Raw genomic sequence first — 13,491 nt, 5'->3', positions numbered from 1 at the left:
CTGTAAATTTAATGCACTAAAAAACATTAAAAAATGCATTTAAAATGTCATAAATTATAGTATAAAATGCACTTAAAATGGTTTTTAATTTAATTTTTATATTTATATTGATATTAGTATTTTGTATGCATAAAAATGTAAAAAAAAAAAATTATAAGTTGACTTAATTTGAATTTTGATTTTGAATTTGATTGATTCTTTAGTAATGCTATTCGTATGATACATTTATTTTTTATTTTTTATTTTTATTTATTTTGGCAAAATTTAATTAAAAATACCAGAAAATGACCTAAAAAGCCAAAAAATATTACTTAAAAAATTAAAAAGTCAAAAAATGCAAAATATAAGTTTTATAAATGGATGGATTTGTTGTTACATAATTCAAACTACGTTTCCAAAGCTACATTTCACAATCACTGAAAAAAAATTTATTTTCCTACAAGTTCACAGCCCTAGTTATTATAATGGCTTCAACAAGGGCGGACTGGGAGGTAAACGGCCCAGTATTCTAAAAAAATAAACAGCCGGCCCAATCTGTTTATACTATCCTCTATGAATACCTACCTTGCTACCTATTTTTTCGAATAGTTTATGAAATATTATGTAATGTACAATGTACATTATATTACTATTAACCATATAATTATTCAACTACGAAATATTAACTTATAAGTTATAACAGTATCGAACCATTCGTATCTACCGACCGGCAACCAATAGCAGTAGTTTTTAACTGTTTAGTATTTAAAATTTAAAAATACATTTATTAGTAATATACTATATAATATTTTGTCAATATTAATAATCATGAGCCCCCGGCCCGGCAGCCCATATATTGAGCCGGCCTGGTGTGCTACGGCACACTAGCACACCTTGCCAGTCCGCCCCTGGGCTTCAATTATTATTATTAACTATTATTTATACAATATCTATGCTTGTATTTATTTACATATAAATGCATTCAAAAAAATAAAGATTTTTACTATTTTTTTACATTTAGAAGAATGAACAAAGATAAAGAGTCAATGGTATTTAACCCTGTGGATGTGATCACAGAAATGTTACCCAAAGAAGGACTTTTGCTGCAAACAATTCTCCATGAAGTTTGTTATTAATCTATTAATATTAGTCTAAATATAAAGTGTTACTCGTAATAAGAATTACATATAAAATTATTTTAATACAATTTTTAAATGATAAAATTTTAAATAATGCATAATTTACATTTTTGACTTTATACTTCAAAGACGTTTAATAAGAAATAATACAACACTCAGTATATGTTGAAAACAATAAAATTGATTTAAAAATATCAGGTTGAAATCCACCCAACAATTAAATCATAGTTCTGTTAATAAAAAATAATTTAACATAACTATAATCACATTCATGTATGAATTTAAATACTATCATAACACTAAAAAATACAAAAATACTTTAGTCACTTTTATATCCACTCAGAATCTATAGGTAAAGTTTTATAAGTATTTTTTTGTCTAAGTTTATAGTTTATTTATTTTTAAATAAAATAATTATATTTTTTATCATATTTTATGATTTTATTGCAACATTATGCAAACTAAAAATTTATGTTCTACTTACAATAAGTGTACATCATATGCATCTTAACAATTTTTTCTTAACTTAAATATATTTTTACTTAAAAATTAATAATACGACAATTAAATACATATAGTCTTATAAAAGTATTGGAGATTGTGATGCAATTGAAGGTTGTGGTTCAAGTTATTTACTAAATCTTTCTTCTCGTACACAATACTATCAACAACTTAGAAAATGGGATCGTGTTATGGAAAATTGTGATTTACAGCAGACCACAGAACTCATTTCCAAAGGTGATTAAGTATAAAATTAGTTCTCAATAAAAAATAGCAATTTTTAATAATAATAGCCAATAGGTATACTTCATAATTGTTTAATAAATGTCTTTTGTTATTTAGATTATTTAGAAGCGTTTTCTAACGCTGGATTACAAAATGTTGCTCACATTATGGCTTTTAATGATAGTTTAAAATATGAATATTCTTGGCAATTAAATAAATGGGATTTACCAGATAGTGGAGACAAGTCTTTTGAATCATTGCATTATCATGCTTTACGATATGTGCATCTGAACAATTTAGAAAGGGTGATTCCTATAATTAATGAAGCTAGATTAATAGTTATTGAATCTTTATATTGTGCAAGTTTAGAATCAACAGCAACAATTTATAGTCCATTAGCCAAACTTAAAATAATTGAAGTAAGTAAATTCTGTAATACACTTAGGTTTAATAAATAACACCTAATTTCATTATTTTATAAAAAATTATACTTAAAGGACCTTGATGATTTTATCTTTACATCAAATAAAAAGAAATTATTTAATAATTGGTTAAATCAAAAAACCATAAATACTAATGATTTTATAAATATCAATAAAATACTTTCTCAACGTTGTAAGTTATTGGATTTTGATGGTGATAAAAGATCAGGCATACTAAGAATTAAAATAGCTGAACTAGCTCAACAAAATGATTGGTTACAAGTAGCTGGAAAACATTTGGCAACAGTTGCAACTTTAAATAATTATCAGAAGCATACTATTTTATGGGCAAAAGTAGAGGAGACTAGACTTTTATGGAAAAGAAATGACTGTCATATGGCAAGGTATTATGTTATTATCTTAATAATTATACAATTTAATATTATAACTTTTAAATGATGCATTTTTCAGAGTTCTATTAAAATGTGTTGTTGAAGAACTTGAAAATTATGATTATCCTTTCTTACATTCATTAGCATTACAACTTTATGGTTCTTGGATGGAAGAAACAAAATCAGAAACATCAAATGATATTATAAGAAAATATTTCCAAAAGGTAATATACAGTGTTTTTCATTTGAAGATTTTTATTTTCCTATCTTCAAAATCCTCCATTAATATCTATGCATTTTTCTATTCAACAATGTTATTGTGTTTTAGAAAGATAATGTTCTATATTAGTTACACTTACTTTCTACATGTTATTGCAATTAAATACCATTTAAATATTGTAATTCATATTTTCCTTTATTTGTCTAATACTATGTATGTATTTGGAACCAATTTATAAAATATAATACATATTCTTAAATCTATAATACATGTATTTTGGTTATTATGTTTAATCCAGAATTTTATTAAAACGGATAACCTAGAACCTCATTAATAAGATTCTACTGTACCTATAGTATACTATAATCAGAACCTAACAAGGACAATATAGATTGTAAATTCATTTTTTTGATTATCTTAATACTATTCCTTAGTTCCTACTTATTTCTTTCGTAATTTTTATCATTTTAAGATACGCTTAATATTGTAACTGTTTACCATAGTTCTACTTCCCCACTTTTATTAATAAATAATTATGTGAATTTAGTCTATCAACAAAATAAAATTGGAACCAAAAATTCAAGAAGAATTTGGATTAGATTGTAAAAAAGTACTATCAGATGCTTATAAACATTTATCTCTATTCACGGATACATTATATCAAAAATTATACAAATATATAAAAACTGAAGATTTTCAAAAATGTATGCTTGGAGTTGAACAAAGTAAAATTGAAGGAGAAACAATGGTTGAATTAGGAAAGTCAACAAAAAACCAAGAAAAACTTAAAGCTGGTATTTATTTGATCAATCAAAGTAAGAATGATATATCTGACATAAATAACAAAAACAATGAGAAGAATAAATATTTGAAACTAACTCTTCAGTAAGTTATATGAATAATACACTTCATAATAAAAAATATTTATAATATTATTTATTTAAATAGCTCATTTGAGTCACAAAATATCTATTGAATGTAAAATTATAAATACACAGACAAAAATGAACTTATTATCTTAAAAAATCAATATTCCCTTAAGTAGGATAAATAATTATTATATTTATTTTATTTTTATAAAAATAATCAAAAATTAAGTATAAATTAAGCATTATACTTAATTATTAATAAATAGTTATAAGTATATTTCATAAATTCTTGTATTGTTTAAATATAGAAATTATTTGCAATTGATGACGTTAGATGATGAAAGCAAACTTCCTATTTATAGAACTGTATCTTTATGGTTAGAAAATAAAGAAAACAATGAAATAAATGATATTGTTGACAAAGAATTTATAAGAAATCCTTCATATAAATTTATCTTGGTTCTTCCTCAGTTGGTTGCTCATTTAAGTTCTGCAAATAAATACTCTTTTCATAAATCTTTGGAAACAATCATAAGTATACAATTTATATTACTTATTTATTATTTACTTTTGTTATAAGTATAAATTTGTTATAGATCGTTGTGCAATGGACCACCCATATCAAACCATCCCTATTGTTTATGCTGTTGCAAATACTAATATAGATCAGAAGTTTATTCAATGTGAACCACATTTCAATGATGAAGAAGAAGTATTTTATACTTATAATTTTATACTAATCAATTTTTCTTCAATATTGATATTAATTATTTTTTTGAATTTTTAGTCTAGGGTATTAGCTGCTAAGCATTTAATGTCAAAATGGAAAAGAAATACAACTATTAGTTCTATTGTGAGAAATACTGAAAAATTGTATGAAGCGTTTATACAGTTATCTTATACAAAATTTTCTTGTCCACAAGGCCAGAGTAAGATTTGAATATTTCAAATAATATTAAACTCAAAAGTAAAAATGTACATCATAAATTTCATTATAATTTTAGGAAGTTCAATTCCGGATACACAACCTCTTATGAAAATAACAAACTCTGAGTTATATATGTATCCTGCAGCAACATTGCCACTAAGCAAACATGGTGACTATTCAAATGTTATAAGTAAGTAAATATTTATATAAATAAAAATAATAATGAATGTCATAATATAACAGTTATAAGAAATACAAAAATAATATATATTTACAACACTTCAAAGTTTACTATTGGTTTATTAATTTAAAATTAAATTATATTTTTATGCTGTTATTCGGTATTTACAGAAAAGTGTTATTCAATTTTGAGCTATATAGGTTGATATAATATGATATAAAATTTATGCCATACATGTATTTACAGTAAAAATACATATTAATATATAATAAAATAATTAAATACTAATAATATAATAAATGCAATATTCTCAGAAAAAATTATATCAACCTATCATATTACTATAAGTAAAATAAATAACTTTTAATAGCTATATCATACATCATATCATGAAATATACTTAGTGACATAGGCTGAAACCCTAACAGACTGTCTCCGTTCAGAATCGTTTTTCTTATTCAATGATATATCATTGGAGTCAAATTTAACATACCCATAACAGTGACCCAATCGACACCTAATGTATAGCAGTGATATTCACTTAATATTACTTTTTACTTTGTTCATCTAAACTTTAAATATTTATAAATTATAATTATTAAACTACTTATCCAAAATTTGATTTTTATAATTTGAAATACTTCAAATTAAAAATGTTAAAAATGTATTTAAATGTAAAAAACTTAAAACTTAAAAACTTTAAAAAATATATATAATGATAAAAAAATTATGTAAGAAATATTTTCAAAACAATGAGTGCAGAAATTTAAATGAATATATTATATAATCTGTATAAACCCTATAACGCACATTAAAAATATCATTGTTAATATATGTTTACCTAACCCATTTACTCATTGATGACATTGCTTTGGTTTTTATATAACTTTTATATGTTTTATAATATATGGCACCAATTGTATCTCGGCATAGAAATTCCAGGATTTGTGAATGTGACTAAAAAATTTTGTGGAGAGAATAAGAGGTGATGGGCTGTAGAAGAACCTTTTAATAAAAGATTTTTAAAATCTATATTTCTAAAAGGTTGATTTTACATTATTGGTAAAATTATGACACATTTAGCATATGCTAAATAAACACCAAAAAATATTGATTTATTTAGTCTGGTCTGTTGAAGTATGAATGTACTAATGCATATCAAAGCAATAGGTGAAGGTTTTAGCTAGATGATTTTGAAATAGTTATGCTTTATCAGTATTTAAAGAAGCATCTATTTTAATTTATTATTAATGATAAAAAATGATGTTAGGTTTGCTGTTTTAATAGCAGTACAGATGCTACTAATTTGCTATATATTAAGGATATGATTTTCAAATGATTTATTTTTGTATCTAACCCTTCTCTGTGCTTTTTACTTGGCTATCAATAAACAAATAGTATCAGGAATCATAAGAGAATATTTAAACTATGTTATTTGTGTTTAGGACTTGAAGTCATTGCTGTAGATTAATTAGTAATTTTATAATATTTAACATCACAAATTTCTTATATTCAACTGTCCTTAAAATTATTGTTTTGTTAATCAGAAAACTTGAATTAAAAGTTAAAAATTATCAAAGTAGTTTAATGAAACTTCTCTGACCTCAAATTGGCACAATTTAAATTTAAGTTATACATAATTCTTTGCTTCAAAAATTGACTGTATAGTTAACTCTGGATATTTTATTAGTATTTGTTTTGAAATGTATCATTTTATACTTATAGGTATTGTTAGATTTGAAAATTCATTCTTAAACGCTGGTGGAATACATGAACCAAAAAAAATTGATTGTTTGTGTTCTGATGGTATTTTAAGATCGCTTTTATTAAAGGTGAAGTAAATACCTATTTATATGTTTCCAGTAGATTTTTGATACATGAAAATTTATAATAATTTTTCAGGGTAACGAAGACATGCATCAAGATGCAATTATGCAACAAGTATTTGTTTTAATGAATAGATTACTGAATTCTAATAAATCTACTGCTAAAAGAAAATTGGCCATAAGAACTTATAAAGTATTATATAATTTTTGCTTTTATTAAGACTTTTTTCTAAGAATTTTCAATTTACAGGTGATTCCATTTTCTAAACAGAGTGGAATTGCTGAATGGTGTGTAAATACTATGTCTGTTATGAACTACTTAATAGGAACAAAAATGATTATGGGGGCCCATAAAAAATATAGGCCAGAAGACATGGCACCAGCAGAAGCTAAAGATATTCTTAGAGTATGTATGAATTACAAATATTTTATTATTATTTATAATTATCTATTGATAAATTTTATTTGTGTTTGTTAAATGAGTGTTTGCTGAATGTTTAATAGGACACTATACATGCTGTATCATTTTTATTTTACTAGCGCACAACATAGCAAATTGTATTTAGATTTAGTGTGAAATTTTATAATCCTCATAACTTGGTTTAAAATTAAAATATAATTATTTAAAAAATCCTACGTTTTAATATTATCAAAAATAACAAAGTAAAACAGATTCTTCTGAACGTAAAATTTAGCATGTTATGCATAAGAAGACAAAACATGTAAATACCTATGTTGTCCTCTTAAAAGAACAAACAAATTGTTTATTATTAATATAAATACAAAAACACCAAATTTGATAATGTTTTTCAAATTTTTATTATTAAAAAATGTAGGGATAGTTATTTATTTTTTAATTTGCTTTTTCTTCAACTGAGTTTTTAAATGTTAATGACTGAAAGAAATACTATACAGTATAATTATTTTATTCAAAATTATCTAAAAAAAATGTTTACTTTACTTTTTATTTTTCTATAATTATATTTATTCAGTATTATAACAAATGAATTTTTATGTAATTTTGATTGATGGATACAGTTATCCCAATTTCAAAGAGATAGTGAATTGACCAAGCAAAGAAAATATTTGGATATTTGTAAAGTATTAAAACCTGTATTTCGATATTACTTCTTTGAGAAATTCTTATCACCTTCAATTTGGTTTGAAAGAAGGCAAGCTTTTATTCATAGGTAAGAAACACAACTTAAAATTAATTATAATACTAATTGTAAAGTAATAGTTTATTTTTAAATTACAATTTGGCAATCTAATATCTACTAAATAATTAGTAATAATACTTTATTATATTTTTGAAGTGTTGCTACTACTTCTATGATTGGATACATATTAGGCCTCGGTGACCGTCATTTTAACAATATATTGATTGACAACAACACTGCAGAACTCATTCATATTGATTTCGGTATTCCTTAATATTTTGTATATTTTTATATAAAATAATGAGTTAGAATAATAAAGACCTTTTTATATTATTGCTGTAATTTAGGGGTTGCATTTGAACAAGGAACTTTATTGAATACACCAGAAACTGTTCCATTTAGATTGACAAGAGATATTGTTGATGGTATGGGTATTTGTGGCATAGAAGGAACTTTCCGAAAGTATGAATTTTGAACACATTTCATAATTACTTTTATTGTTTTAAAAATGCATAATATATTTATAATATAGGTGTTGTGAAAAAACTATGTCTGTTTTACGTCAAAACCAAGATGTAATTGTCACAATTACTGAAGTCTTATTATATGACCCATGTTATCAATGGGCATTAACAGGAAAAAAAGCTGCTCAACTTCAAAATGAATCGACCAGAGAAAATTCTCATATTAATGATGGTGAGTTAAATAATTAAAATTAAATAACCCATTACTGATTTTTATTAAAAATTTATTTCAGTAAATGAAGTAAATAAATTAGCCGAAAGATCACTAAACAGAGTGCGTGTTAAATTATGTGGAATGGAACAAGCTGAAACCGCTGCAGCAAGTATTAATGGGCAGGTTAATTTACTAATACAAAAAGCTAGAGACCCAAATAACTTAGCATTAATATTTCATGGATGGCAAGCATACTTATAATTATTCAATGTAAGTATTCTAATTAAAAAAATAAGAATTGTAATTGTATAAACTATAAATAATAGTATTATTTATTTTATTGATTTGGTATTTATACAGTGTTACTCTTTTTAACTAATAAAAGACAAGGTTTTCCTCTTTATTTTTTAAATAAACTGTACTTAGTCTAAAACAAATAATTAATATTCTATTTTAATAATTACTGACATTTTCACAAATAATAAATTAAAATTAAAAATGTCCATTTGAAAAGTTTCTTCAATTCAAATAGAAACAAACAATATTTTTTTAGTATTATTTTTATTAAATTTGTTACTTTGGTTACTAAGACTTCAAATGATAAACGATTATAATTGTAATAAATTATTTAATATCACAGAATGTCCTATATATACTTAACTTACTATATTTAATTTAATAAAAATATACAAAGAAACTTAAAAGATGTGATTCTACATCAGTGCCACTTTTTTCGTTCATTTCAATTAAATAAATCTTATAATAATAATGCAACACTATACCTTCATATACACTTGACTAAGAATAAATTTTATTCCTCTTTTAATAATTTAATAATTTAAATAATAACATTAAAATATTTTTATTTTTATTTAAAGGTTGTATTCAAAAGAATCAATTTAGAATATACAGGATATTATAAGGACAAAAGTATTGGCATTGGTATTTATTACAAGTAAAATCATTCAATTATGCAATTTTGCACAGTAGGTATCAAATATATATTACTTAATTAAAAATAATTTGATTACTTTTTATATTTAAAATATACATTTTTATATCATAAAATATTTTTTATAAATTTATAAATTACAATAAACAAAAATAATCTATTTTTTTATTATTAAAATAACTAGTTTAAAACAACATTTTAATTTATGACACAATAATGAGACTTTTTCCGAATTGTACATCGGTTTTCAAACATCATGTTAGTAATGTTAGTATAACTAACATAACATAAATTGAATTAAAATAACTTTGTAGTCTTTAACGGTAAGGTGTAAAAAAAGGTGCATTGCTTGGAGCTTGCTGTTGTTGTGAAGGCTGATCAATGTCTTCGTATGTTTGTGGGTTAGCAGTTCCTCTACCTTAAAAATCATTTTTTTTTTTTTTATATAAATAACATGGAAAATGCATTAACATTAACAATACTATAAAAACATTACTAACTTATATAATTTTGTAAGGGAGGTGGTATGCCATCAGTAGCTCCATTGCTACTGTCTATACACATTCGACTAAGAACAGAAAGTGTTACAAAACGCAGGACCAAATTTGCCAAGGCACAAATTACACTGAATATTTCCGACAACCCTGTATCAAAAAAAAAATGATAAACTTACATTATTAGTACTATAACATACTAATCATAATCATTTACTTACAAAATGAGGAGGGAAAATAACAATAAATAGTAACAATATCTAAACAAACTGTTGCAAGATTTACAGAAATAGCCTGGAAATATAAACATACAATGTAAATAAAAAATATATATACATATTGGTAATAATGTGTAAACTAAGAATACAATGGTACAATGGATATACAAAATAGAATATGAAGTTGTTTTGTTAATAATAAACAAACAGTTTACAAAATTAGTTTCAAGATTTAAAATGATCAAAACTATAAAAATTTAATTTTTTAATTCAGTCAGATAGATTTCATAATAAATAACAATATAACTTAGTCCTAGCTGTAGGTACATCATAGTATCATACATTTAAATAATATTAGTAATTACTAATTTTACTATTAAAAATCAGTTATTAGTTGTAACAATATACAATGATTTATTTTTTAATTTTCTGAGAAATGTAATCGCACAATTTGTTGCTTTAAAATTAATCAAATAGAACTTACTAGCTGTGCTGGTTTTTCATTTTCTGTTAGATGCATTGCCCACAACACGCAGCCCAAGAATATTATATTGTAAAAAAGATAAGAGTCTGGACTCCATCGTCCTTGTACACCCCTACAACATATTATGTAAAACATGTTATGCTAAAAAAAATTCTATTACCATGTTAAATTCATATTTACCAAGTTATTAATATGAGGTGTAAAACAAATGTAGTTTTGGCTGGTAAAGCTGGTATTTGATTCAAATCTAATGCCATTACTAAATAACTTAAGTACTACAGAGAAAAAATAATTATTTATTTACCTTTTGTCAAATTATGGTTTAATAGAAAAATAAAAAATCTACAAAAAAATTTAGTTTTAAACAAATATCAACTTATTGGAATAGTTTACACTGGTCCACCATTATTGATTATTGAACGGTATTGGGCTGTTATATAATATAGGAGGTGTGATCAATAAGATAAGAATATTATTGTGGCTCATTTATCATTTTCTGTGTGGGAATTAATTATTTTACTTACCTCGAACACAGAATAATAGGCCAAAACAAGTAACAATCAAAAATTGAGTACAAACAATATAATTTATTAAACGAATACAAGTCGTTTAGTCAATTCCACTATTTAATAATACTCTATGTACATTTCAAAAAACGTTCCGTTTTCTACAATATCGTGAATCGTAATAGCATAATATTAACTTTATTATTGTGGCAATGCGGCGGCAAGATTATCTAAAACTGAATTTCTTATCATTTAACTGATGAGTCGTTGTGGTAAAAAATCGACCGTAAAAACATGGTTTTGGTATCGAAATAAACACGGAAAATTTTCTTAGTAAATATTGGAATATATTTTGAAAATTAATTTTTATATAGATAATTATTTTATTGGCATTTGAAATTTGTAAACAAATAATATTTTTTAAAAAAAAATCATTTAAAATCGGCAAATACAAATATAAAAATTCTATTCCAAAAATTTTTAGTACGAGTTCTTATATGTTTAATTTGGTACAAAAATTATGTTTCTACGATCAACGAGGCCTAAGCACTATTCACTATTGGACAAAATAAAACTTTTTTTAGTAAAAAAAATTACGATTTTACAGTAATCGTTATGTGCTATTTAGCGGTCACAGTGGCGAGTGATCTTTTTTCTATGGGCGAGTGACAGGCGACAGGCCGACAGCGTTCTAAAACATACTTATACAGTTATAATACCTCACAACATCACGAGCATAAACAGCGATCCACACAAACATGTTATATTAATAAATAATAATTAATATATTCCAAACCTGTTATTTGTCGAACCGTGTACGGTTTATAATTAATAAATATATACTCAATAAATACTCAAATTATTTCTGTCAATACAAAAATATAACGTTGGCAATATGATTATATGAATATATTTTATTTTTATTTTAATTCATAGCGGATGAGCGATAAGTTATTAATTATTATTATAGCTATTTAAAAATTTAAGGTAGGGTGATTATTTTGTAGGGCATGATTTTTATTTACTTATGAGTTATGAGTACCTATTTTAAATTCAAATCTGAACAAAGAATAACAAATAACAATTTTAACGTGTATTATAAATTTAATATATACATAATTATTTTTTCATTTACGTTTTCAAATTTATTTTCTTCCGTCAAAAATTAGTTCCACCCAGTGGCGTATCCAGGGAGGCACAGGGGCCATGCCCCCCTCGTTGGCGTAAATCGTAAAGATTTATATTACCTATACATGACCGCTTACTATATTGTCTTATAACATTTAAGACAGTTTGTGTCTCCCCCTAAAAAATTCTGGTTACACCACAGGTTCCACCCACCACCCAGTGAATCACCATAATTATTCGTATATGTTCCGAACGAAATCATCATCATCGTCAATGTATTTTGCAAGGTTATTAATTTATCAATCAATTTGTTATTTTGTTATACAAAATGCGTAAAAATACGAATATAGAATAAACTGTATTCCATTTATTCTAAACTTTCAGAAGCTTCTGAATACTTTCTAATTTCTATTACTAGACATTAGTATTTTGTGGACTGGACACTACAAATTAAATTTGTCATGAATAAAATCATAGACGTAAGGTTCTAAATAGTAAATTTTATAACTAATAATAATTGGTTATATTTAATATAACACACGTACGCGTAAAATCATTTGGGCTGTGATACCTACTATAATTATAACAGACAATAGTACAAACTCATAATAGATACCTACCGTATAATTATTAGTTATAACTTCGCAACTTATAATTGGCTTAACGCTTAACTGATTAATATTAAATTTATTATGATCTACAATATAGATAAATAATATTTATTGGCAGCAAAGGTCCACTCGAAGTTGAAATTCAGAAATTGTGTTATCTTTATGAAACAGTCAAAGTTCAATAAAAATATTATTCCTGTTAATCAAGTTACACATACAATATTGCCAAATATAATTTTTACTATTACGATTTTGGTGTTAAATAATAATTAAATATTTTATTTTATATTCTTAACTTAGTAATAAATTGATTGGCATTTTTTTTTATCCAATTACTGAAACCCGTAATAATCTTTTGAGGGTGGTTTTTAGTGAAAAATTGGATCAAAATTTGGGTTTCAAAAGTAAAATCTAGAATATTTTGAATACAAGTCTTATCAGTCTTAGATATAATGATAGATTTTGATGATTTGTTGTAATTCAAAAAAAAATATTGAGACGTTTTGCCATTACATAATATTGTTATTATTTACAAAATGTTCAAAATGTTTAGATTAATCTTAAGAATAAACAATCCT

The 13,491-nt window shown here is 24.3% G+C and overlaps 2 protein-coding genes across 4 annotated transcripts in view; one reads left to right on the top strand and one right to left on the bottom strand.

Annotated features, from left to right (window-relative positions):
• The window catches only part of LOC132928968 (serine-protein kinase ATM), a 29,062-nt gene extending 19,476 nt beyond the window's left edge, over nucleotides 1-9,586 (top strand). For both annotated transcript variants that reach the window (XM_060993954.1, XM_060993953.1), the window contains exons 34-52: nucleotides 1,001-1,103; nucleotides 1,697-1,856; nucleotides 1,962-2,263; nucleotides 2,342-2,670; nucleotides 2,738-2,882; nucleotides 3,426-3,763; nucleotides 4,056-4,282; nucleotides 4,344-4,459; nucleotides 4,535-4,676; nucleotides 4,752-4,865; nucleotides 6,582-6,688; nucleotides 6,759-6,875; nucleotides 6,933-7,088; nucleotides 7,721-7,872; nucleotides 7,999-8,105; nucleotides 8,190-8,304; nucleotides 8,375-8,538; nucleotides 8,600-8,790; nucleotides 9,399-9,586. In XM_060993954.1, coding sequence (XP_060849937.1) covers nucleotides 1,001-1,103; nucleotides 1,697-1,856; nucleotides 1,962-2,263; nucleotides 2,342-2,670; nucleotides 2,738-2,882; nucleotides 3,426-3,763; nucleotides 4,056-4,282; nucleotides 4,344-4,459; nucleotides 4,535-4,676; nucleotides 4,752-4,865; nucleotides 6,582-6,688; nucleotides 6,759-6,875; nucleotides 6,933-7,088; nucleotides 7,721-7,872; nucleotides 7,999-8,105; nucleotides 8,190-8,304; nucleotides 8,375-8,538; nucleotides 8,600-8,781 — 3,076 coding nt within the window. In that variant the 3' untranslated portion in view covers nucleotides 8,782-8,790; nucleotides 9,399-9,586. The remainder of the gene's footprint in view (nucleotides 1-1,000; nucleotides 1,104-1,696; nucleotides 1,857-1,961; nucleotides 2,264-2,341; nucleotides 2,671-2,737; nucleotides 2,883-3,425; nucleotides 3,764-4,055; nucleotides 4,283-4,343; nucleotides 4,460-4,534; nucleotides 4,677-4,751; nucleotides 4,866-6,581; nucleotides 6,689-6,758; nucleotides 6,876-6,932; nucleotides 7,089-7,720; nucleotides 7,873-7,998; nucleotides 8,106-8,189; nucleotides 8,305-8,374; nucleotides 8,539-8,599; nucleotides 8,791-9,398) is intronic.
• On the bottom strand, nucleotides 9,533-11,411 carry LOC132928970 (uncharacterized). 2 transcript variants are annotated; one of them, XM_060993956.1, is made up of 6 exons: nucleotides 11,193-11,411; nucleotides 10,849-10,943; nucleotides 10,669-10,780; nucleotides 10,188-10,260; nucleotides 9,973-10,116; nucleotides 9,533-9,890 (listed from the first exon to the last, which is right to left on the bottom strand). In XM_060993956.1, the coding sequence occupies exons 2-6, from the start codon at nucleotides 10,923-10,925 to the stop codon at nucleotides 9,790-9,792; spliced, it is 507 nt and encodes a 168-aa protein (XP_060849939.1). In that variant the 5' UTR covers nucleotides 10,926-10,943; nucleotides 11,193-11,411; the 3' UTR covers nucleotides 9,533-9,789. The 2 variants fall into 2 exon arrangements, with proteins under 2 accessions (XP_060849939.1, XP_060849940.1); XM_060993957.1 differs by lacking the exon at nucleotides 11,193-11,411 and having other exon boundaries at nucleotides 10,849-11,176.
• Nucleotides 11,412-13,491: the final 2,080 nt, after the last annotated feature.

The sequence above is a fragment of the Rhopalosiphum padi genome, chromosome 4 (assembly GCF_020882245.1).
Source record: "Rhopalosiphum padi isolate XX-2018 chromosome 4, ASM2088224v1, whole genome shotgun sequence".
NCBI classification, from domain to species: Eukaryota; Metazoa; Arthropoda; class Insecta; order Hemiptera; family Aphididae; genus Rhopalosiphum; species Rhopalosiphum padi.
Note: the sequence above shows the minus strand (reverse complement) of the source record. Positions and strands in the feature narration are given on the sequence as shown.